The sequence below is a fragment of the Uranotaenia lowii genome, chromosome 3 (genome assembly GCF_029784155.1).
Source record: "Uranotaenia lowii strain MFRU-FL chromosome 3, ASM2978415v1, whole genome shotgun sequence".
Taxonomy (NCBI): domain Eukaryota; kingdom Metazoa; phylum Arthropoda; class Insecta; order Diptera; family Culicidae; genus Uranotaenia; species Uranotaenia lowii.
Window position 1 is genome coordinate 286,098,589 of NC_073693.1, and position 27,798 is coordinate 286,126,386.

Here is a 27,798-nt window from a genome sequence, read left to right on the forward strand (position 1 = left end):
CGAGTACAAGAATTAATGTTTGATAGTGTAAATTCTAGTAAGTAAAAATACATTAAGCAAACGAATCAAATCATCATTTGACAATTTATCAAATTTGTATGTTCCAAATCCGATCAAAAGTTTTCAAGTTTAACGTAAATGCACTTTATCATGTTTGGGGTGGTTTATCAGCATAACATTAAATATTTTAAAAGGAGATTTAAAATTGTCTTGTGAGTCACATAATTTCTAAAAAAACTGGCAGTAAAATATCTCGGTTTTTAAGTATACAACGTATACTCTTTTGGTGATATGGTTCTATGCTCCGAACACTAGAGGAGAATGGGGATACTTGATCCTTTTTTCTTATTTACATCATATCTTCTTAGGAAAATTTAGCAACTCGCAGTCTTTTGCATTTTCTGGTAGCGTGTCATTTCAAGTTTATATGTTCCAAAAATTAAAACGATACATGAACCCACAGATGAACTAGAAACATTTTCGTGGACGAAAAACTTGTGATGTTTTTTAAGTTACAGGAGACTTGATTCTTTACTAAAGGAGACTTGATCCTTAATTTGGGGTGCCCTGACCCTAGGAAAAATTCTAGTAAAATCCGAAGATAAAAGGTCCGTTGGCTATTTTCTGCCATATGAGTTCTCATTTCACAGTTTGTAAGTATCAAACAAAGAGAATTCTAAAAGTTTGTCTACTACCCTCGAGCTATTGCATACTTAAAGGCGCAATTTTCTAGTTTTTAGATAAATACAGTATTTTTGGTAGTTTTTAACAGATAATTAATGGATAAACTCATGGAATGGAATACTCATTCTGCCTATGCAGAGACGCTGAAAACAATTTGATATGAAATTATGATAACACATGATAGCGCTAGCCCAGATAACTACATCACATCTTCGTTCCAGGTCTGCAATGCGGTCTACGTGCGACTGAACTACACTCAACCCCTATGTGCCTGCCCACCACGGTAAGTTTAATGAAATCGAAACTCCTTGACCCAATTCTAGGTCACACTGGAACAGGATTGGAGATTATTTTCTGTATATTCATTGATAGACAATCATAGTTTATCGAACACTCTGTAAGAAAGACCCTTTCACTTCAATCAACGAAAAGTTTAAAAAGAGCCACCAATTACCAAATTGATCTTATCGCTGGAATGTTCCTAGATGCTGCCAAGTATTGTACCCCTGACGGGGAACCGAAGAATTTGATCATGATCAAGGGAGACCCTTCATGGGAGTGAATCTTACTGTGACATTCATGAAGCTCTGCCAGCCAGCAGGGGAAAATTTCATCAATCGAATATTGTGTAAATAGATGGGCCCCTTTGAAGATGATTACCGTTGGATTTTGTATTGATTGGAAATCGTCAAATCTGCTTTGCTCCGCTGGAGTTATATTAGAGCGTGTTTTTTTGGAGTTTATTTGAATATTTTATTGAATATTCAATGTTTTTTACAAAACGTGTTTTTCAATTGTAAAAAAATCGAACTTCTGGATTTTGTGGAAGTAAATAGTTAAATTTGTTCTAACGAAATTTCGTTCGAAATCGACAGGCGTTACTTCAATACTTCCACTATAAGGGATCACTTTCAGTGCCATGTAACGTTCCAAGATTAGTTGCCATTTATTGGCTGATGAAGAACGACATTAAGCCTCCATTATTAGCTGGTAGAGTCGCATCATCGCCGCCGATAGTATCAATGTCTATCCATCTATCCATCTTTTCAATCCATCGGTTGGTCACTTTCCATTAACTTGCATCCGACCCGGTGAACCGAGAAACATACATAGACCCCGAAACGAACTGCAACAGCAGAGGTCAATTCGATGCTTAGTTGAATCTTGAAAAGTTGATTAGAAAAGTTAAACTTATAATCAACCAGCACTGGTGAAAGTTTATCTTTCTACTGTTTGTTGACAGTTTCAAGAGGATTTCAAGAAGAAAAATCTGACTGGCCGATTCCGGAACCTAAAAAATTATTAATCAACCATCCCTTCCTTGATAAGAAAATCTATTCAGAAGTCAGAAAATGACTACAAGTAGTTTGGGCTCCCAACCAAACGCCTTGTGAAATTTATTTTAACTGCAGAGAACTGTCAAAACTGACTGTGGGGTCATTTTTTTTAATATAAAAACGAAAAAAAAGTCCATTATTAAATAGTTTTGCATTCATAATTCATGATTTTGTACTCAAATTTACGCTTAAAAATTAACCAATAAACTTCTTATTTCACACGAAACTTGACCGGAGCATTAATTTGAGGCCGGGGAAGAATCCTATAATAGTTTGAGACCTCTTCCCATCTCTGAAAGGGGGGAGGGGACCTCGCGAACAAAAAAAATGGTTCTCTACTCGAAAACCGACTCAGCAAATGGAACCAAATTTCATATAAAGGAGTATTTGGGTGCGAGGAAAATTTCTATTAATATTTGATACCCTTTCCTCCTTTCAGCGAGGAAGAGGCAGGCTCCTTTACAAAATTTTACATAATTTGAGAACTAATCAAGCAAATGGACCCAAATTTGGCACGGGAGGGTATTTGGGTACCAGACATTTTTCTATGAACATTTCAGATCCCTCCCATTTTCCACTGGAAAGATAGCCAGTGAGGAAGGGGGTTTTCATACAATTTTTGGCATAGCTGGAGAACTTTTCAAGCAAATGGAACCAAATTTGGCATGGAAGGATATTTGAATGCAAGAAACGTTTCTATGATTTTTTGTGACCCCTTCTTTCTTCCAGGGAGGACATAGGAAGAGGGAAAGGGGGCTTCCATGCATTTTTTGCATAACTCAAGAAATAATCGAGGAAATGGAATCAAACTTATTATGGTAGGATATTTCAAAGCGAGAAATGTTTATTCGAATATTTTGTACCCCTTCCACCTTCGAGTGAGGAAAAAAGAAGGGAAGAGAGTGGCTCGAGAACTAATCAAGCAAATAGAATCAAATTTGGCATGGGATTGTTTTTGAATACGAGAAATATTTCTGTGACTCCACCCTCCTTTAAGTGACTATTTAGGAAGAAGAGAGGGAGCACGATACAATTTAATTGGCGTCACTTTAAAATGGAGCGAAGACCCCTTTAGTACCCGATCAGGAGAGCATATCAAAATAAGAACTTAAACATATCTCAACGAGATGTTTATATCTTTTTCAGTTAGAATATTGTTCTCATAATTTTCGACTCTTAGTTTCTTGAATCTTGGTTATATCTTATTTTGATTGGCATTCTTGAATAGGATTGAACTTACTTTCAACCATAAAGAATTTGTTTCAAATTGTTATAATATATTATAATCATATCTTATTTTGATATGCATATAACTTTCCATGAAACACGGACATCGAAGTCAACGGCCCAAACCGTACTTCAATGAGTTTCGCTCAGCAGATTTATAAAATTGAATCAAATTTTTGGGATACCAAAAACGGAGTATGATTTTAGCAAATAGTGTGGGATACTGACATTCCACTAGAAATTTTTCTCGAAGCATTCATATCTTGATAAGTTTTAATTTTGATAGGATTTGTTCTGCCTTATATCAAACTATGCTATCTGAACCAGATATAATCTTGATAGAGACATATCAAAAACTGATATAATATAGCTATGATCAAATAGATTTTTTGATATAATTTGAGATATTTTAACATCCTACGAGTACTGAATTTAGATAGAAAGAAAATTAGTATCAAAATATCTCATCTTGATATAGTTTTGTTTTTCCCTCCTGATCGGGTAGACATACCAGATACATTCTGAAAAAAGCGGAATTTCACGTAGAAAAAGCGAAACATCTCCGAAAAAAGCGGGAGATTTTGGAAACTCTTAAAACCCTTATTTTTATGGTCTTTCCCCATATGTATATGTTCTTTCAGGTAAATCATTTCATAGAAAGTAACAAATGATTTTTTTAAATTGAATTCTCAAGAAAACTTCCTTATTTGTAAACTGTGAATACTTCAGTCCAAAATGTTGTAGTTCAGAGTTATTTATAATCCGAAGATTGAAGAAAGTTTTTATATTTCTGAACAGCCGTTTTTTATCATCTACCAAGTTTATTCAATTTAACTCGTCCATTCATTCATTGTTTTAAAGAAAATATTTTTTTTTCGCTCGGTAGTCCTGTTCTATTTTATCCGGAATTGTATTTTTCCTTAAGCTTTACATTCCAGAGAGTCTGCAAAGATTCCGGAGAAAAATCTTGAGCCATCATCTTTTGGAAGTAACTTGAAGAATATTTTCTTCAATTGATAAATATTAACATCGCTAGAACGTGCTCATAGAACGCTTAACTGAACCCAATTGAGGCGCTTGGAATCAGAAGGGTGCAAGTGCTTAAATAATAGTTTCGAGAAAACGCGCTTCAAAGTTGTGTGAAAGTGCTCAATTTTTCATATATTTTTGGAATTCGAGCAGTTTAAATTCAATCGAAAATGTGTTCATAAAAATTATAAAAAATTCACCGTTTTGCACCAGATGTACAATTGAACATGCAGAATCGTTAGGTATACTTAACTCAAAATTGATTATTTTGGGACTTGCAGCCCTGTGATCTTGAGGGTCTCAATTGTTATGGTGATGCTAAAATAAGCTTGCCAGATTTCTCAGTCTTACTCGGACTTGCCCGGATATTTGACACAAAATTTAGAAAAAGTTCGGTTCAGCTCAGTTTCCCAGATTTTGTATAAAAAGCCTAGATTTTGCACTGATTTATTCACTTTATTTCCAAAATTGAACAAAAAAACTTAAATTGAGTTTTTATTTTTTTTTTATTTTCGCGTTCTAAAACGATTTTTTTCTGAGAAAGTTTAATCTAAATAATCATGAACAGTTTTTCGGAAGCCTAAATATGATTTAAAATCTGCTGATGTGTTTTGATGTTAAAATATATTTCCAATTTTATTATTATTTTATTTATGTTTGAATTGAATAATTCCGTGGTTTTGATCAAATTAACTCTGATATTGCCCGGATTTTGGGTTAAAAATGTTGATGCTTGGATTTAGTCAAGTTTTTAATGCTAAGAACTAAACGAGTTATTTATTCTTGCCTAATACTTACTTTGAAAAAATGCTGCTAATTTGAGAACAAACAGAATACAAAAAACATTTTCTGTGTTGAAACAATGAATTTCAATTGGAGCTAAATTTAAGTTTTTCCAGTGTAGATCGGTGAAAAGTCATAAAAGTATTTAATTTTTACAATTAAATCGATGAATGCCATGTTCTTTAAGTAAGAAAATTTCTAGTTTTGAAAATCATAAATGGATAAACAAAGATTAGAAAAAAATACGACAAAAGTTGAAAATGATCGAGGAAAGATACATACAGCATGGATCAACTATTTTGAAGTGGTAGAATCGGAGAAGGTTGAGTCTACCACAAAAGTTTTCTCAGGAAAAAGTAGGACATTTTGAGAAAAAAAGCGGGACATGCCTCGGGAAGGCAACCCTAACTTAAAGCCATTAATTTTTTTTTATTTCGAAAATATACAAAGCTACGATCTTGGACAAAGTTGTTTAGCGCAAAATTTCCTTTGAAGAATTTATAAATTGGCTTAAAAACCGGTTGGCCCACAGCTTGCACCAGCCCACAGGTAGAAATTTGTTGCAGCAGTTTTGCAGCTTTTTTTTACTTTTAGAAAAGAAAACTGTGCAGCTTTTGAAAAGAGTTGTATTCGTTTAAGACAAAAAAATCATGCTGGACCAAAATAAAATCAACAAAACTATTACTTTATGTGATATTAAATTTTCAAACCTGAGAAACTTTCTTAAACCTTCGTTTCATAAAGTAACAAATTTGCAAATATTAATATTTGAAAAAAGTGCAAAATCGTATTTTATTTTAATTGTTTTGTCTAGATGTACACATCATTTCCAACTGTTCAAAATGATTTTTAGGGGAAAATAAAAAAATCATGAAATGAAGGGTTAAGTACTTAAAAAAAGTTTTTATAACCATCATTTTCAAGACACACAATTTGTTATTACACTCACTGGTCGTTGATTTAATCAGACTAATTTTATATTTGAACGATTTTTATTGGTTTGTTAACTTTTCAAAACAAAATATTGAATTTCCCCATACAAACTTAAAAGTTCAAATTTACTCATGTTAACGTTACTTAAAAAATCTGCAAAAAATCATGGCTGAATTATGAAGCAAAACGAAGCTTTTTAGACCCCAAGGTTTAAGAAATTTTAAAATGACACCAAATCGACTCAGTCTATTGGCATGCCCATCATTTTTAACTAGTTTTTACGATGGTTCGCGCTAGTGGTAATTTTCTGTCCGAAAACTGTCTCTACGTTTTTATACGTTTTTTTTTAAATAATTTAGAATAAAGTATAACTAAATCTAAATTCACAAATAAAAACAAGACACTTCAAGTTATTTAACAAGACTAAATTTAAGTAATTAATTCAGTGATTGGCAAGTCATGGAAAATATCGATAACCAGTACCAATTCTCAATAATGATGATAAGGACATTAATGGAATTCTACTTTATAACCTACGATCCTCGAAAACATCGAGTTGAAATTATTAAAAGATTAGTTAAAATATAAACTATTCTAAAAATAGCCGGATTTCACTAATGTTGCCTTCCTGAAAATACATTTTTAGGGTGTTTAATAAAAATCTATTCTAGCCTTCTCCACCGTATACATTCTCAATTTTGATTTACTTTTGAATGCGTTCTAGTACATTAAATCATGCAAATGTGAAATTCAAAGTTCTTTGATTAAATTATAAGCCTAGATTCGAATAAAAATTCGTCAGTTTCGAACGCACAAGAATCGCAGCGCATTTTTTATGAACTTTCGAAAAAAAAAATGTCGCAAAAAGTGCGTTATGTTGGAGAAAGTTTTCTCTATTGTGTGACAAATGTTGAATTTTGTTGTATTGAAAAAGTTTTAAAATATACACCGTGGGCTTAGAACTGTCGAAATGTATGTTCGATTCTCTTTATCGTTGAAACTTGAAATAAAATCTGAAGTTAGATTCGAATTAAAAAAAATATGAGTTATAACAAAAGTCTGAAGGATGTAGTACTTGACTTTCTTTGTCATGGTTAGAGGAATATCTGATCACAACCAGAGATCTTGCACAAAGTTTTTAGACCGCAGCAAAATGACTTTTTGCTCTCTTAAGTTTTTTCGAGACCAATTTTATCATTTAAAAATATGAGATAATTTGAATAATTCAATAATTTGATATTTGTATCGAAGAAGAAATTTTTTTTACATGAATTTATCCAGAAAATCCCACTAAGATTGAAATATTAATTCTCTTTATTCATGGTTTTGGTTTTGTGGTTCTATTCTTAAATTTGGTAACATGAGACGAAGCTAAGTATTTCATGGAAAATGCTATAATCATTTCGAACTAAAAATTCTTAACCCAATGAAAATTATTTGATAAGGACAAGGTTCTATGCATGAACAAGCTAATTAGCTATGCAGAGCAGCATTCTGTGACTTTTTATATTCATCCTACAAACAATAAGTTTAAATTTTTGTTTCTGTATAAAAGTTTATCAATCAAATTTTGATGAGTAACTAAAATAAGTCAGGAGAAACTATCTCGATTCAGAACGTAATAAAAAACCTCGAAATCTCATCCCAAGCCCCAAGTTTTACAGCAGTTTGGCAAAAAAAAACACTTTCAAAATATTGAATTCCGAAAGTAAGACTCTCGAAAGTCTAACAGATTCTAACCTTGCCAGAATCCCCTGATTTTGCGCAAATTTTTCACTTTACGTGTATAATCAAACAAAAATTTCAATAAGGTCCTTAGAATTAAACATCTTGCGCACAAAACAAAATTTAAATTTTTGTCAAAATAAACAAGAACGAATTTTTGGAAGCCTAAAATATGATTTTGATTTCTAATTTGTTTCGATAAACAAATCAATTTTGAAGTGTTTTTCTTCTTGATTTCAATGGAATAATTCCGAAAAATTTCTTGGGTATTCGCCGGATTCTGGAGAAAATTTTGAAACATAATGCTGGAACTTTGCAAGGTTTAAACATAAAAAAAACCCGTATTTTCCCGGCCCGGGTACTTGCGGAAAAATTTCTAGTAAGTACCCAGTTTACTGCTATTAATTCTCAGTGTGGATCATTATTGGGATAGAATTCTGATTCGAATCTTGGTTTCGCATTTAAAACTCATTATTTCGGAGCCATTATATTTGGACTTGAAATTTTAATCCTCAGTCCATATGCAAAATGAAGCATAAGAAAGATCAAAGAGTCCAGAATTGAAAAATACAAAACAATTTCATCATTCGGAATTTTCGTTCGAATGTACAAGTTCAATTAGGAGTAAATAATTGAACCCTTGAATTCAGAATAAAGTAAAAGATTTCTGATCAAATTTCGCTTTTTATGTTTAATCTCTTAGGAATTATTATCTGGAATTTAATTCAGATTTTGAATTTACGTTCAATATGTCAAATTTAGATCCAGAATTAAAAATTTATTCTATTCAAAATCAGATTCAGCTCGCAGAATCAATATGAAAATTTCATAAAGAATTCAAATGGAAGAAGTTCGCTGTTTCATAACTTAGAATCTTGATTCCAAATTAAGTTTTTAAATGCAATCAGAGTCAGTTTAGAAACACAAACCTGGTAAAAATCACAAATAAAGAATAAGATCTATATTCATATCAATGAATGTGTTTTTTATAAAAAAATAAAAACTTTATTTACTGGGGTTTAGAAAAAAAAAAAAAGTTATTATTGATAATTTTTGTATGTAAAAGAACTCAGGAGAAATTCAGCTGAAAATTTTATTGAATCTTTAACGCCATTTAATTCAATTTTTATAAATTTTATACAAGTTTACAAGAGTAGAAAACTATCTTTATTTGAACCGTAAAATTTATTCGTTACTCTTATTTCTGAATATTAGATACATTTTTAACAATGCTTAAAATGGTTATGCTTGTGGTTTAAAAGAATAAGCTTGCTTATTTAAGTAAATTCAAAAAGTTTTTCTTCAAATGAAGCCTCTAAAATTTCTTATTAATTTGTTTCATTTTTGTTTTCGAATACATTCGTTTAAACATCTTTGTGTCATTCGCAACTTTTATCCACGCATTTGCATTTGACATACAATCATTAAAAAAAAACTAATCCAGTACAACTGTGTTCGATGTTTACTCACAAAAAAAATTACAAAAATCACAATTACAATGAAATACTAAAAAATGACAAAAAGATGGAAATTTCATAAAATTTCAAAAAGAAATTTAATAAAAACCAAAAACTAAGAACGACAAAAATAGCTTTAAAAATGATGAAGAATAGCAAAAAAAAATATGACAGAAACACTAAAAATTATAAATAAAACAAGAAACGTGATCAATGCATTAGAAACATGACAAAAAAATTAAAAATGAATAAAATGATCAGAAATTGACTAAAAATTACGTTGATGATAATAATAATAATTTCGTTGTAGTATTTAGTGAAAAAATAGTTGAGGAATAAGACCGTTCTAATTTGTCAACATTCGATTTTGGCATCACAAAATGTTTAGGCGTGTTGTCAAAAACGTCAAAGTCTGTATCTACACATTTTTTTCACTATTCTGTGTGAAGGCTTTGTTCAAACCAATTTTTTTTAGAAAAAAATATTCACCAAACCCCTTATTTGGGCCGGTTCTCAGGTACAACTTAGGTTTGTTGTTTATTGACATGAAATCCATTTTTTTTACAACTTTCAGTAAATTTCTGATGATTTTTGAATTTATTTCCATACAAAACTATAACTTGTTCTAAATACTTATTCAGGAATGAATGAAATGGTTATGGAAGGTGTTGGGTTAATAGAGAGCGTATTGAAGACCCTTCTTACAACACTGAGTCATTATGTGAGGAAGAAGGACGATTAAGGGAGATTCATCTGGAAAACTGTCAGCATCTCTAATTAGCAGCTGATAGCTGCACCCATCCGATGAGATAAAAAGTAAAAATGCATCGAATTGTACTATTTTTGTCCCTTACCAACAACACCATTTTTGTATTGTATCCAGTCAGTTTTAAGTAGATTCGCCATTCGAATAGATGATCGTTAGACGTAGTCATGTTAAATTGTAGTTAATAAATGTTAAAGTTCAGCGTTGATTTTCCCTAAATAATGTGTTGTGAATAAATAGTACCAAAACCCAAATAAAGTTGCGATCAATAAATTGTGTGATTGTTAAACCCACGGATTTTCATTGCGGAATTGGCACCGATAGAACCCCCCCGTACATTAATTTTATACCTTCCATAACTTTTTCTGGTTGCTTTTCGTGCAAAAAAATAAACATAAATTTCAAATTTCTATTGATAGATTGCAGTGGTGTTCTAGGCACACATTAATGTTAAATTTTAAAATATTGCTATGCTTATCTCTATTTCAATTTCAATAACTTTTTCTGTTTAGAATGTAAACCAACAAAGCCTGAATTCCCTATTTACGATATTTTATTAAGGAAACTACAGAGTTTTCTTTTCAATTTCCAATTAAGATAGTTGTCTAAGCACTATATACAGTCCATTGAATTTATTCCTTGTAGATCAGCAAACTTTAATGACCAAGTCAAACAGTCTCATAAGGAAGTTGTAAAATTTTAAATTTAAATTCATGCCTAAAATCGACTACACGATCCAAGCGACAAGAGGATCGGATCATGTCATTGCCATCATTAGACCATGTTCTGCCTTGTAGCAAAATTGCGTCCCCACGTAGCTCAGAGTTAAACCTACCAAGGTGAAACAGCACACTGCGCACAGATCCGTTCTTCTCGACGACGAAACGAGTGCGATCATCATCAACAACATCATCGTCTTAGTTCAATTCAGATCGGGAAAGGGATCTCCCCGGGGGTGGCCATTTTTGCATTTTTCTTCTAAATAACTGCTCCACGGTTCCCCGGAATTGCCCCAATGCAATGCCAATGGATGGAATAGATCGAACAACGAAGGAGGTGGCACCTTAATGTCTCTTTCTCCTCATCGAAGGCCCACCACAATAAATATGGCGTCACGCACAAGACCCAGCGACCCGTTGGACTACTTTCCGGGATCTGCGCAGCACGGCACGGGTTCTGCTTCCTTCCATCCATAGCGTCATGTCATTGAGCCTTCTGTATGTAGGTATAGGAACCTGGAACGCGATCCAACAGCACAGCACAACAACGCTTTTCAATTAGAAGAAAATCTAATTACAATATTTTATCCACTCCATTGGGCGCGCGATCGAACTGGGAGGAGGCTGGCCCTCGAAACCTCGAAAATACGAAAAGAGAATCGGTTTCTTTTGGTTCAGCGTGCAGCCGAAACTGTCTGGGGTCAAGTTTCAGCCGGGGGAGTTTACCTAAATGTCGGTGTAAGATTTTTATCCTATACCGGGTGGCCTATTCATTGTACTGCCGTAGGTACTGTAAGTTACGAAGCTTCATGTGCGGTACAATATCTGCATTAGTTTGTTTTTTTTTTTTTCAAAAAAAAAGTTATTATATAGTTTGAAATAAATTTTTACGGCCTTATCGATGAATGTTATGTTCTTATAGTGAGAACATATCAAGATTTGAAAATTATAGATGGATAGAAGAAAATTAGAAGAAATAACATTTTTAAGAAGCATTATCACCAGTGTTCCGAAAATCACTCATTTTCAATGAATGTTACTGATTGCACTTCGCAACTAAACGTACAGCGATCAGGTTTTGTTATTGATTGCTACTGGACCTATCCGATCATCGTTCGTTCTATTCATCGCTAAAATACAAATCACCTCGCACGATGCTTGCTGTCAAAACATATCAGCACCATCATCAAACTGGAATCTTACAATTGAGCGATGCATACGGCGAATCATGTTGGGCTAGGATCAAGAGTGAATGGTTCAGGCAGTGAGTGAGTGATACATGTAACCGATCATTAGCAAATGTTGTTTAATTTTAAACATAGCCGATTAATAAATTTATTTGATTTTACAGCGTTTTTTACATAAGTAAGAATAAAATCAAATTGAAGTTGTGTTTGTGAGGGAAAGATGTTCACTTCCGCCGTGTTTTCAATTTCAAATAAACCAGACGGATACTGATAGAGAGACAATCAGAATGGATCAGTTTGTATCTCACTCATCTCTGATATGCGATGTTTGTAGAACCGATGATTCTGAATTATGCGACTCGGTTGGCATTGTTGAGTCAAGCGCTGATCGAGATTGCATACCAGTCAGGCGGAGCAGTTGCGAGAGGCGCTATCCCATTATACAATCAGAATGTTTCCAACAGGAAACGCATCCTGAGTGTTTATTTTGATTGATTTTCGGAACATTGATTATCACCACATACTGTAGTTGATCCGTGCTTGAACAAAAGTTAAGTATGTGGTGATAATGCTTCTTAAAAATTTCTACCCCTTCAACACCTGTAATTTTCTTCTTTATTGAAGACCGCAACTTACATCTTATTGTGAATTTAAATAAAATTTTTAAGAAACGTCGCTGGTGAACTGGCAACAAAACACAGACCTCCGACAATCTGGTAATTCACTTTTCTTTTTCGGAAGTCTGTCGGAAGTCCGGACTTCCGAAGTAAAATTTAGTGCTGGCGTGATAATTTTAGGTAAAAAAGTTACAAGCTGTTGAATAGGGGCATGTCTTTTGGCATTAAAACCAATTAATTCAACTAACATCACTGCTGGTGCCCAGCGAGGTATTACTTGCAAATTAGTCATGCTATACCTCGCTAGGCACCTGCAGTGATGTCAGTTGAATTGATTTTTTTAATGTCAAATAATTTATCCCTATTCAACAGCTAATAACTTTTTTGTCTTATAAGATAAATTATAAATAATTTGAATAACAATTTATTAACTTGGGTAAAATTCAATGGTAATCAATCAGTCAGTCAGCAAATTGCAGTTTCTTTCAAAACTTCTATATGTACGGCTCAATAAGGCCAAATGGACCACTAGACGATAGACCGAATGCCAATAAGGTCAACTGAATTCAAGTATAAATGATCGTTAAGCCGAAACGGACAAATGAATGATAAGGGTTTTGAATTTTTGGATATTAAAGTAAAAAAAAATACAAAAGATCTTACTTTTCTTATTTTTTTAAGAGTAGGGAAAAGCCCCCTAGAGTTGGCTTTTTATCGGTGCCATTCTCCCGAAGACATATAACCTTCTAACTATTTATTAGTTATTTTTATGCATCTTTTCAAAGTTATTTACAAAATTCAAAGTTAACACTATTTCTTTTTTTTTCACTGTTATTCATTTTTTTTTTTTTGGCTGTGATGGCTTGCTGGAGTTTTTGGAGGAGGTTGGTGGCGGTTGTTTTGTGGCGGGTGGAGGGGGAATATAAAAGCAGAATGGTATTCAGGCGAGTAGTGGCAGATACCTCAAGAAACAATTAACTGCAGAAAAAGCGCTGAAAAAATATCGTGGCTCAATTTTTAATCAGCAATATGGCTGAAAGAAGGCCTGAAATATTCACTAATTCACGTGTCTTCAGCCTTTAATCATCTTGATCTGGGGGAGGAAGACAGAATAAAAAAAGAAAAAAATCTTTCAAACGTCAAATTTCTCTCATCAATCTACCGACCTTTGCGAAGGTTCAAAATTTTACTTTCTTATTTAGAGATTTTTAATAAAACTTGTTTTATGCTGAAAAGCACTTGTTTTGCGTAAAACAATGATTCAATTAGGTTTTGTTTTGCTCTGGCAAATTCTAGCATGATCAGGCGTATTGAGTCGCTGAAATTTCGTCAAAGTTTTGAAGCTGATAAATAAAAATGGTTTGATTAATGGTAGTTCTAAAAATATAGAAAAATCTAAATTTAGCACTTAAACATCTGAGTTACATGACTCGCTACACGAAACTGATCATCCAAAGTTAAAATTTGAACGATTACAAATCTTTTCAACAATTGCTGGCTTTTTGCCGAACAGTAAAAAAACGATACAGAAAACGATACAGCAAATTTCAGTCTTCCTCCCCCAAATCTTGATCTGGAGAAGTTATTCAGCGAACGTCATTAAACGTCAAATGACGGATCAACCCATAAAAAAAAAACAAAAAAAAAGATTAACGTCTGTCCGATGTTTGGCACCTATTTTTCTCCTTGTGTGAAATTTTGTTGTTGTTGCAACTGCCCCGAACTTTAAACCTCCGGCTTGTTGGTCGCATGCCGCAGTACGCTGACCCAATCATGTATTTTGTGGTGCGATGAAAATTTTTCGTTCTTAAGCGACTAGAATGCCTCTAACCGAAGATTTATTTTATGTAAAGTGCAACAGAAATGATTATTTTTTTCCATTTTGGGCACCAAAACTCGTGAGAAAATCCACTCTTCATTTCATAATCAAGCTGACAAGGAAATGATGAAAAAATGTCATCAAAAAAGGAAAACAAAAACTCCCTTGTAATTTCAATCAAGCTGCCATCATGCATGGCAGTTTTACCACAGCCAATGGTAGCAAATGGTTGAACAAACGCTGAAAAAGTGTGTAAGAAACAATTCTTCAACTTCTCCCATTGGCTGCACTAAGACTTCTTTAAACGCTGAAACATCGTTTCAGTTTGTCTTTATTCAGCCGGTAAGCTGAAACAGCAATTACGCTTTAGCTAAGCTTTTGAACAGCAAATTACCGTTCTTAAGCAACCAAAATGTTTATTGGAATATCCTCAGTTAGGAATTTGACTTTCTCAGGCCCTAAGTGAAAATACTCTTTGTTAAGGGGGCTTTGAAGATTTGCTAGTCACTTGCTTCACGGCTTAGTTTGTTTCGATTCTAATTTATGCTAAATAGTTTGTTAAGTTGGCTTTAAAGTAGGATTTGATTTTACGTTTAAAGCTGGCTTTGTTTGTTACAAACTTTAAATATGGTGGAAGGTTATTGTATTTCATATTGATAAAATACTCCGGAGATCTCTTCATCTTCTCGGTATTGGCTCTTCCATGTATAAGATGTCCTCTCGCTCTAGTGGGAAATTTGTGATTCAGCTGCTGGATCTGTTGATTGTAGTGGAACAGTGGATTGTGCAGCTGGTTGTGAATTTATATGACACCTTGTAGCTCCCTTAATGCGTAAAATGGATTGAGAGGCTTTTCAGAATAATTTGAGTGAGGAGAAATGGGTAGTTTAAACACCGATTTTAGACATCGATTCTGCATGGTTTGGAGTAATTTTATGTCCTTTTTTCTCGCAGCTCCGCAGATTGAGATCATGTTTTACAACTTTACTTGCACAAATGCATGGTTCAAACATGTCAACTGCGCTGTGGGTACAAAACTGTGTATGGCAGTTAGACCTTTTCTTAGACAGTCTATATGTGCGTCCCACATCTTCGTTGAACTTAAGGCCCAGGTATTTTAACGTTTTGACTTGCTGTATTACTCTAGTGTTAACTTGGAGCTGATCGTGCTGTGTAGGCAAACGGTTGGTCGATCTTAACACGTTCGTCGCCACGCTCAAATCTTGGAGCAAAAAAGCAACCAGGAAGAACTCCACTATTAGTAACGTGTGACCATGGTCTCCAATTTTCATTCAATCATTTGAATCTAGGCTGCTTTGGAAGTTCACAATCGAATAACTTTTTTTGCCGCCAAATGAAAACTTATAAGTTTCAGGTTGCTATAAGAGTCGGTAAACTAAACATTCAGACCGGTCCGCATAACAATCAGATGAAAGAATATTTTTTCGATTAAAAATCATCGCTTTCATTTTCATGCCTTGCTGAAAATCTTCAAATAAGAAGATTATTAGTTTAAAAATACAAATTAATAGGACGGTTTTTACAGAATCAAGCTATCAAAATTGCAAAAAAATATATTTTTTTAATATAAGATTTTTTTGTTGCTTTTACATCGATTCCTCTTACTTAAATAATTAATTAATAATAATATTAAAAATAATTAATTAATTAATTAATTATTAATAAATATTAAATGAATGAGCTCTTGGCTTAGTTCCCTTTAAAAAAGTTTATAGGGGAGATGAGGGCATAACGAGCACCCGAGGCATAAAGAGCACTACTCTTTTCTACGAAAGTACGTATTTTCTTAAATAAATTTTCATGAGGATTTGTTTCGTACTTCCTATAGTATTAATTTTTCACAAAAAAAGGAATCTCCTTATCATCTTTACAGAGATATTTAAAAAAACTAGCTTGGTTCTCAAGTTACGAAAATATTATAATTTTTGAGCACCACGAAATAAGCTCTTATGATCTTAAAATAACCTTGATCTATAATGTACGCCCTGCAACATGATGTACACATTGTTTCTCAATTTTTACCATTATAAAATTTTTGATTTTTCACATTTATCAATTTTAAAACACGTTTTTACTTAAATTTGTTGACTAGGGGCATATAGAGCACCATATTATCGAGGCATAATGAGCATTTTCTGCCGTAGAATCTAGCAGCGAATTAAAATTGATTTATAGCGCCACACCTTGACTAGTTTTCATCCGACGATTTAGCCTATTGGTAAGGTGTCGGAGAGGTAATCAAAAGACTAACGTTAGATTTCTGTTCGAGATGATTTTTTTCCATTTACAATTCATGATCGATTTTTTTATTGTTACATTATACGGCTAGTAGCATCATCCTCCGAACAAAGCACATAATGTATGAGCGTGCGTGAATTGTTTGTATTCTACAAACAGACCTAGATTATTTTGTTATTGCTTTTTATGATGAATCTACGACTCACCTGACTTCATCGAATTGAATTCGCTGCTAGATTGCCCCACATCTTGCCCTGATTGATGGTGCTCATACTGCCTCAGGGGGGGTTCTCATTATGCCTCCACAGTGGCTGGTTTTCAGCTTTTGGCAAAATTTTTTAAAAGGCATTTTTAAACGTTTTCATCTAGTTTTTCACGTTTCAGCCCGTTGGGGAATAGGCTTTTCAAGTGTCTGAACACGAAACAATAATGTAACCTCCATATTATAGCTATTTTCTATGGTTAAATAACCGTTTTCCTTAAGGTGGCCATTATGCCCCCATCTCCCCTAATCACAAAAAAAAACAAGATTGAACAAAAAATTACATAAAAATAATCGTTTTCAGTTTCGTTTGAAATTGAAGATCTCGATTTTCATTTGAAAATCATCAGGTGCACTTTGAAAATCATTAACGTCATCATCATTCGAAACACCGAGGAATTTCAACTGAAATCATCGTAATCTAACTTACAGTAGCATGCTTTGGCCTTTCATTTGAAATATTTTTCTGTTGTGAATGTGAAAATTGGAGACACTGCGTGTGACTAAACTGAGCTACTAACTTGAGTGAGAGAGCGTCACATGCTTTTGATGTGACGGTGCTTCCCAGGAAATACACCCGTCACTCGAATATGGGTGCCATGGCAACGAACGTGTTAAGATGAGGTTTTTGGTTTTATCCAGGTTGAGTGAGAGATGGTTTGCATCGAAGTATGCTTTAAGTTTGTCAAGATCCATTGACATCTGCGATATAATTTTCCAGACATCGGAGAGTTTGTACGACATCGTTTGTACGGTCGTATACATACAGGATAAACAAGAGACGCACTAGATTACTGCCCTGAGGTACTCCAACCTGTAAGTTTCCTTGGTCACTAGATAACTGGTTTATTTGGACGTATTGCTTCATTTCGGCTAGATAACTAGTGAAAAAGGGAATTCGCATTTTCCCTGATTCCAAGTGCATCTAGTTTTCGAAGTAAAATAGCGTGGTCGATTGTATCAAAAGCCTTTTTCAAGTCTAAAAATAACACCACAAGGCACTAAGTATGAATGGCATCTACTAGCTCAGTTGCTGCTGTTAGAGTGTTTGACCCTTCGCGAAAACCGTACAGGTACCTATGGTGTTTAAGGAATTGCGAGACGCGATCTGCTAACAGCTGTTCTAAGAGCTTGCTAAACATCGATAATATCGAGATGGGTTGACAGTCTGTCCTTCTGAGATTGTAAAGCATACAAATCGATAGAACTTGTGCTGTTTTGAGTAATTCTGAGAATTCACCGTTCTGAATTCAGTTCATGAAGATTGAATTTCTCTTTGACTCGCATCATCTTCCTGAATCCTTGCGCATTTTGTAAAGGGGATCGATAAACTGCATGGACATTAATTTGTAAGGCACCCGGTTCAAAACGCAGGTGTATGTAATGAATGCCATTAACGTGTAAGTTCACAATTTCTGTGACAATTAGCGATTCTTTTAAGAGTAAAGCATAATTCGTCCCGTTCTTCCTTACAGACATTTGTTCTAATGTCTATTCGACCTATCACTCATTTGGTTTAACATTTATTCAGCCCAACTCTTTAGCTTATATACACTCGGAATTACAGTCCATTCAGCTAATAGTCAGGATGCCAGACTGCCCGGTTTTATCCGGATTTGCATGAATATTAAATACAAAATATGGGATAAGTTCCGGATTTGGCCCGGATTTATTCACTTTATTTTCCAAATCATACTAAAAAAAAACAAATTGATTTCAAGAAATTTTTTATTTATGCGTCCAAAACGAATTTTTTGAACAAGTTTTATAGAAATAATCACAAAAGTTTTTAAGCCTAAAATACTTAATCAAATACCCGGATTTTTTAGATAAAATATAAGGGATTTGTTCGAAAAAAATCTGGCAACAAACTTCAAGACTTTCAGAACATCAACAATCTTCTGTCCAGAATAAAAAAAAACATCAGTTCGTGGTTCCCCGAAGGGCACCACCAAATTTAAACTCATCGCCCGGCTTGAGTCCGATTTTTTCTCCTTATACCATGTACCTTTGTCATTTTATTGAATTTTCATTTCACAATCCCACTTGCAGTACAAATGGTGAACTTTCTACCGGGAATGAGCAGCATGATACCTATCATGATCTTTTGCACCATGGGGTGATGACACAATCTCGAGTCACGTGGTCAAATGGCAAATGTTTGTGGAAATTTGTGGCTTTTGCAAACAAAATTGCACGACCAGTTTCGCACAGAACTGTTTGGAGTTCAAAAAATACTTTTTTTTTTGCTTAGTGCGGAGACTTGCTGCGGCCTTTATTGGGAGTGTTCCATTTCATGTTATTTAGCTTTTATGCTTACTAATTTTCCAAATGTCCATTTTCAGTTCTTCAGGTTTTTTGGTAGTTTGTTATTAATTCTTGGTGCAATTTTTATTTTGTTTTCTCGATTTCAATTTGGTTTTAACAGGAATTCTAAAAAAATGGTTCCCAACAATTCCCACGAAACAATGTTTCGAGCATCCCGAACCAAGAGCAAAACCGCCGCTTACAACACCGATTGCGTCCGATGGTTCGAAACAATTGGAGCGGGACGGGCCCAAGGTCCGGAAACAACGCGACGTGATACCTGGGGCAAGAAGCCTACATCTTTAGTATGCCGCCCGATCTGAACAAACCCGATCGGGAGCATTTTCCTAGTAGCTAAGCCTTTGGAAGCACTCTCATAATGTAGGGTGGTTCAAGACAAATTTTCTAACACCAAAAATGAATACAATATATTACATGTATCTACGAACACGAACATTCATGAAATCTTAATAACTAAAAACCCAAACGGCTCCCTAAGGCTTTTATAAAACTTGCAGTATGTTTTGAAGAGTTCGATGAAATTTCCTCTGCTGGAGTCAGGATTTTCAAAAACCATTAACTATGAAGAACACGTTAAGACGACAAAGAATGTTTCTAAATATAATCGAACCACCCTGACACAAACCAAGCTCCGTTGCCTTTTTTAAAAGCTAGACTTCTACAAATCGAATCGGTTGTAATCGCTTGTATCTTAAACTTGGCTCAGAATTAACAACAACAGCTGAACGAGTCTGGTCGAATTAAAATCAGGTCGCTCATACATTGTTAAGGAAAGCTACACAAAAACAGCCAACCACAAATAATCTGCTATTGAAAAACTAACTCAATTTGCAAGCTCTCATATGGAAAATTTTCCTCGGTAAGAAAGTTGGCCGGTATTTTGTCTATGATATATTTTCTCTATAGTGTGGTAATCTCGCAGATGATAGTGCCAGCTTTCTGTCAGATGTTTTCCCCGTGAAAAAAGTCGTTGATCATCGGCATTAGCGAAATATGCTAATTGGTACATCTGACACTGGTAGCAGTTGATCCCCTACCAATAAAGCTACTGATCTTCTTTCCTATCTTGGGATCCCACTTGTCGCAGAAGGTGTATATTTTATCTTCCCTGCAACCATCTTTGGAAGCGAATAAAATCGTGATTATGTAAGACAACTCCACCGAGGTTTCTGTCTTCTGGTCACAATTTACATTTTATGCAGACTTGTTTTTGCTTCGTTCTCTTGCCAGTCAGTTCCCAAACGAACCAACAACAATGTCCACAACCGAGATCGGGATCGCGAAACAGTTGTCTCGAAGTTGGAACTCCCGCGCCCCGGTGTGGTGCACTTATGAATATTAATAAAACATGTGATTGAATTTTGATTTCCGCATCAAATAGGTGACCACCCCTGGAGAATTGCCATGGGGTCCCACCAGCATTTACTTAGATCGTGCATCAATCTGACACAATGATCGTGTGTTTGACAAATAATCTGGTGATATATCAAATCGGAAAAATGATTCCCCAATGCCATCTTATAACTGACAACAATTTGTTGAATGATAAAACGTTGATTTTAGTGTCCCAAAGTATGAGAAAATCTTAAGACTTAGTTTGAAAAAACCCTCTAACTAATAAGTAGAGCCTTGAAAGTCTGCATTTCAAAAAAACTGTAGAGAAAATTAAAAAGTTTTACATTAAAATAATTTAAATCTTAAAAATTCAAAAAAAAGTTATAAACTAAGACTAAAGTTATTAATTCGGAATTATTATTCTAAAACTCAATTCCATTAATGTTAAGAAATATAGCGGAGATGAGGGCATAACGAGCACCCAAAGTAAAAAGAGCATCCCTTTCCAACTCTTGTCAAAAAAGTGATGAAAATATTATAATTTTTGAGCATAAGGATATAAGCTTTTAGGATAGATATATCATCTTGATCATGATGTACAAATAAATCCTCAAGTATAATTTCCATTCAAGTTTTGGTTTTTCAGTTAAGTTAGTTTCAAAACTCTGTTTTGATTAAGGGGGGAGGGAGGGTCTAACACTTTCGAAAAATCGATTTTTTTTTATTTTCTTACTAGCTGACCCGGTGTGCTTTGCTACACCATTAAAAAAAGATATTTTCGGAAATTATTCAAATTTTTATTGTTTCGTTGGCATTATTTTAAATCAAGTTGTAACATAATTCATAAGCAACCGCTATAAAATGAGAGCTGCAGCTGGAATTTTGAATTGCAATACAAAGTTGACTTAAACTTATTTTCTGAATTCTGATATATAAATTTGTGTTTAAGATCTGATAATTTTAATCTGTTTCTTTAAGCTTCGCCCTAAAAAAGGAGTGTCTCAAATTAATCGTACGCAACAATCTAACTAATTAAATATGGTTGTTTTTGCTTAATATTCTCTGGATTTAAGCTTAAAACTGATAAGAGACCCCCCCCTGTCCTTCCCTTCACCCCCTGCTGAATGGAGATCGTGGTCTTAAATAATCATACCCATTTTTTCGTGCCCAAAAATTCTCTTATATCAAATATAACTCCATTGGTTAATAAGTTTTTAAGCTTTACAACATAATTTATAAAGAGTCCCCTTCTTTTTTCCCCTCTCTACACTGTAAAGCGTAAGGGTCTATAACAATCGTCGAAAAATATCTCGTAACCAAATACCTTTCCAAGTCATATTTGCTTCCATTTGTTGGCTTCGTTAGCATAAATTGAGAACTTATGCTAACAAAATTGTATTGGGCTCGCCTCCCTCCTCCCATGTAAACCTACTCACTGAAAGGAGGATAGTGTGTCAGATATTCATAGAATCATACAAAAATGATTTTCCATGTTAAGTTTTGTCCATTTCTCGGGCTTTGTAAAAAAAAGTTAAATGTAAGCTTTCCTCTTCCCTTCCTTTATTCCCAATTCTATCATCGCACTGCAAGAAATGAATTGTTTGACATAAAAAAAAAATCTCGTATTAAACTACCATCCCATGCCCAATTTGGTTTTATTTGCGTTGTAAATTCTTGAGTTATGCATAAACTTGAAAGGGAGTACCATCCCCCTTCCGTTCTCCCCATTGAATGGAGGAGTGAGAACTTAATATTCACAAAAGTGTTTTTTGTACCCAAATACTTTTTGATACCAAATTTTATTTCATTTGCTTTATTAATTCTCGAGTTGTGCAAAAGAATTGTATGGAAGCCCTCCTTTCCCCCTTTATATCTTTCCGCTGATAAAAGTGGGCTTCAATTTATAATAGAAATATTTCTCGTATCCAAATACCCTCACTTGCCAAATTTGGTTCAATTTGCTGGATCAGCTCTCCAGTTATACTGAAGATTGTAAGGGAGACCTCTTCTGCCCCTTTTCATACACCTTTTTGAAGGAGTGAGGGATACCAAATATTCATATAAGCATTTCTGGTACCCAAATATCGTTCTATGCCAAATTTGGTTCCATTTGCTGTTGTATTTCTTGAGTTATGTATTAAAAATTGTATGAAAATTCTCCTCCCCGCTGAAAGAAGGAAGGGGTCTCAAACAATCATTAGAACATGTCACGTTCCCAAATATCCGCCCAGCCCAATTTGATTCCATTTGCTTGATTAGTATTTGAGTTATTTAAAAATTAAAAAGAGGGCCCCTCCCCCCTTTATATCTCCCTACTGAAAAGAGGGAGGGGTTTCAAATAATCATAGAAATATTTTTCGTATCCAAATACCTTCCCATGACAAATTTGGTTCCATTTGCTTTATAAGTTTTTGAGTTATGTAAAAAAATATTAAAGAGGCCCCTCCCCCTTTCAACTGCAAAAAGGGAGGGGTCTCAAATAATCATTGAAATATTTTTCGTATCAAAATACCTTCCCATGCCAAATTTGGATCCAATATCTTGAATAATTTTCGAGTTACATGAAAAATTGTAAGGTAGCCCCCCTCCCTCCTTTCGATCACCCCACTGAGAGGAGGGAGGGGTACCTTATATTCATTGAAATATTCTCCATTCTCAAATACCACCCCATGCTAAATTTGATACCACTTGCTTGATTGGTTCTCGAGTTATGCAAAAAATTGTCTTTTGTTTGGGAGGCCACTCCCCCCTTCATGTTAGGGGGAGGGGTCCCAAACTATAATAGGAACCTTCCCCGGCCTCCAAGTTTCACGTAAATCGGTTAAGTAGTTTCCGAGTCTATAGGGAACAGACAGAAAGACAGACAGACAGACAGAAATTCATTTTTATATATATAGATTGTAAAACATTTCAAGAATGTTGTGTCAAATTTTCAAATCAATTGAAGTAAAACTGTAGAAATTATAGGTCTTTATCTCCTCCTATCTAATACTGCAAGAAAGCAAGAGCAGAAACTTCAAACGCATTTTTCTCGAAAGCACATTTTTAAAGTCCGTGGACATCGTCATTCGAAAACTACTTATCCGATTCTTTTCAAATTTGGAACATATTTTCTACATATAAAATACCAGACCCCAATGTTTTTCTTTTTTTTTACTTTGGGGAGATTTTACAGATAAAAAATGGCGGATTTTTTCGTGAAAAATCGTAGTTTTTACTTCAAACAGCCACAAAAATTTCATAAAAATTTTTTTAAGTTAAATAAAAACGTTGGGGAAAAACATCTATTAAAAATATTTTGCTCGGATTTTTTGATTTCAGATGATTCTGTGCTTAGATACAGTGTCCACCGCAAATCCTGTTTTCTAAAAGGCATCCTCGAAAGTGCTCCGTCACCGGCTCATTTTTCAATATTTTTCTACGAAAAAATTACTAAATGTTCTTTTAACAATGCTTTGTATAATGCAAAAAATCTGAATACATTTGTTTGAACGATAGCTCTAGAAAAAAATCGTGAAAATGGTGTTTTTTTTACCCGTTAGACCCTACTCCCCCCTTAAGTCCTCTGAGAAACTTGAAATTTGCTCTCCTGTCATAGACAATTTTTCTCTAGGCTCATAGAATGTTCAGTATTCAAAAAAAAAAATAACCGTGCTCACGGGACCTGTAAAAGTGATTTAAGTCATTTTGCTACGTTTTTGTGCGATTGGTGACAACTTTGGGGAAATTATTCGTAGTGTCCGGCTGTAGACAACACTTTGGGAAATGAGTGTTTGCAATTTTTTTTTCTAAGTTTAGTGACCATAATATTAATACTCTTAAAATAAGTAGGGGAACCAATTTTTAAGAAAATATATTTTTGAAGTTATTGCAAAAAAACCTCAAGTGTCCGGTAGTAGACAAGTTACCCCTATCTATTTTCTTGATTCGAAAACATAATTTCTACATTTAGTCCTATCCAGGATTCCAATATTCCAAAAACGGCAACAAAAATGTCAAAGCTTAAAATTTTTTTTCGCGCTCAAAAATTAAAAATATTTTTCGGTTTTTTTATTATTTCAAATCAATCTGAATAATTTGAAGCACCATGTGTTTAATTTGCAATGTTAAACAAAGTAGTACATATATGCTTCGTGCTTTCAATATTTATAACAAAACTGGGAATTGCTTATTTTTATTTGTATCAGTTCCTTATTAATCATTCAAGAAATCACCCATTATCCAACCTGTCTTAGCCAGTTGAAGCTTTCAATGATGAACTGAAGTCTGAAATTTCATTTACAATTGGGTTTTAATTTGTTTTTAAATCTAGTGTTATATTTCATGTATTCTATTTCTGATTCTTATGTCTGTTGCCAAAATTCTGTTTTATCCAAAAATTTCAATAAGCGCTTTATTTTTGGTGTTTCTGAAATATTGGTATCGAATTTGTAAACTAGAATGCTAAAAATTTATTTTCTGGTATATTTCTAGTTCAGTATGTCATTTTGACTAATTTAATGAATGACTTATCGGAAATTGGATTAATAAAAATATTGATTCTGATTGATTTAGAATCGTATCAGTAAAACTTTTTTTTTACCATGTGTGATGGTCAGACGAGAGTAAAAAATTTATTTTCTTTTGAATGGAGCGACTGTTTAGGTTGTTTTTAGGGTTTTTAACGGCTCTAATTTTCAAGTGAAAACGGCTGTAGTAAAAACAGTCCTTTTTTTAATAAATCAGAGACTGATAGTCGTTTAAAATCCTTTAAAAGAGAATGGTTTTAGAAATTAAGTTGTTAATTTTTTGTACATTTTTGGAATTGTTATCATATTTTATTTATTTATTGCTGCTTTTAAATCATCTGACATAGTTGTCTTACTGAACTTAATTTATGGTTACATGAATAAATTGCTCGAGCAATGATTTTTTAGCGAGATATCTAGCTCAATTAAATTTTCTAAAACCCCCCTCATGGTACGGGCCTGATTCATTAACATTGAAATTAGCATATAAATCACAAACTATGAATGCCTATTTGATCCTTTCATTGTAAATACTAAAAGTGATTAGCCTTAGGATTTTTTATAATTTAAACGTAAATAATTGTAAAATTTAAATATCTTCGTTTTTAAGAACAACAAATCGCTGTTTTATGCCAGATTTGGTGATATTAATCAAGTTTAAAGTATTAAATTTTTAGTCCTGATCAATCACAAACTTTCTTTTGCACGCAATAAACAATGTTTAACATGTTATTTCTCAAAAACTTGGTCACTCTATGAACGAACGTCACACTTTTATTGTTCAACTTTGTGAAGCATTTGGCTTTTTTGTTATTCATTAAATGTTGCCTGTTTTATGAATTTATACAATTTTCACGCGGGAAAAATTGTAATAATTAATCAATGCTCAATAAAATCTCTCTAAGTTTTGGACGGTAGCAAGACTAGATGACTTTTTTATCTCAAAATAGCTCACCTTAGGTCTGGACATAACTGGAAATAACAATTGAAATATAACGTTTGAATTTGGATAAGTCATAAATTTGAATAGACTGAAGATAATATTGTTATTATCTGAAGTTGTATTATCTGAATAAAAATGAGCTAATTTGACTGCATCAGATTTGCCGAATTAATAATATAAAGGATTCAAGTTAGCGCATGTGCATCTTGCTTCTGCGGTAAATCCGTGCACCCATAGTGAATTATCTACAAACATACATACATACATCAGCAATCGATATACCCATTTTTCTAAAATCGTATATGAGGATTAGAAAGGCATATTCGACTATTATTTTTTATATATGGGGCTACTTTAAACAATTGAAATTTCCAAACTTTAGATTTAAAAAAATCTTACTTCTTTTCAATAAATTCTTTTACGGATTTTTAGAAATTCGTAGCTTAAAGTTGTATCGAAGATGTCACAATATACACTATAGGCCGCTTCAAAAATGGATGTGTGGCTTTCAAATGATCAGTGTCAAATTTGAGATGATTTGGTTGTTACCTGAATAAGCTGATTTCGTTGGCTAGCGTTTTGATAATTTCATGCAATATTTCTTTCAAGGTTCTACAAACAAAAAAAAACTTCATTATTCCTATCGTACCGTTGACCAGTTTTTAAGATTCTTTCTTAAAGAACATAACATTGATTGAAATAGCCGTCAAATTAATAATTCAAATTACATCTTTTGCAAAATTCATTTCCGAAGAATATTTTAACAAATAACCGCATATCAACGACCCAGTTATTGTCCTGAAATTTTTTGATTAAGTAGGTACGGACTGTTCTTATGCAGGGAACAAATAGTATCTCGAAAAAAGCATTTTTCGATACTGTTTTCAGTGTCGAAAACTTCACTTTTCAGCTCTGAATTGCATGATAGTTATTTATGCAATAACTTGCAAAGAAATGGATTTCAAATTTAGGACCATTGATGAAATTACCCTTGAAAACAAATTTATTTATATAGAATGGATTATGACTTTTCCCATAAAATCAAAACTTTGTCAAAAAGCAACGCATATCTCCAATTTAATTTGTTGTATCGTACCATTTTCCCGTATTATGTAAATATTTTTTAAGTACTTAGCATGAGTAAATTTTGCTCACGTTCAGTTTTTTTTGATAATTTTTTTTTGTTATCAGACATGCTGAGAACATAAAGCGCCAATTGCCAGGGGGCTCAACTGACCCTTTTGGTGTTGGGGAGTGTGGTTTAAGCCGCTTTACAAATTTTCACTTGTTATAAAAAACGCTTATTGGCACTATTTTGAAAACTGTATCCTGTATCGGACCTTTTAAAACCAAACATCGTTTAGAAACACAAACATTTTAGAACAGAGTGTATCTGTTGCATTCAATGATTGGGAACTCCAATGCGGCGAATCAACTGAGACCGTCTACCTAAATTTGATTGAGTTTCGAACACCAAAAGCTACAAAAGCTGTCATAGAAGCATCAGTATTGAAGATTACTATCTACATTACCAATCAATCTGTCGCCTCTTGGGATATACATTAAAAAAAATGTGCAAAACGAATCACAAATTGTGAAAAGGCGTTACCATCGGGGGCAGCCATGATGATAATTCGCACGGGAAAAGAGCAGAACGTCAAAGGTGTTGCGTGCCAAACTTGTAAACATGGGCAAATACATGAATGGCCCCTGTCGTCGTCGACTCGTTGGGCTTCCTTTCTTTTTCTCCTATCAGGTGCGCAAATCAGCTGTGAAAGTGTTGTAAATGGCAAAACATTTCAGCAAACCTACCGTGACATTCAGCCCGGGGGAACGACACTTACGATTTTTTTTTCTATCTCTGGCTAGATTCGACCAAA

The 27,798-nt window shown here is 33.8% G+C and overlaps 1 protein-coding gene across 1 annotated transcript in view; it reads left to right on the top strand.

Annotated features, from left to right (window-relative positions):
- Positions 1-27,798, top strand: part of LOC129754729 (uncharacterized) — a 410,546-nt gene that overhangs the window by 347,521 nt on the left and 35,227 nt on the right. Inside the window, exon 4 of the mRNA XM_055750944.1 lies at positions 906-967. Within this exon, the coding sequence (XP_055606919.1) occupies positions 906-967 (62 nt within the window). The remainder of the gene's footprint in view (positions 1-905; positions 968-27,798) is intronic.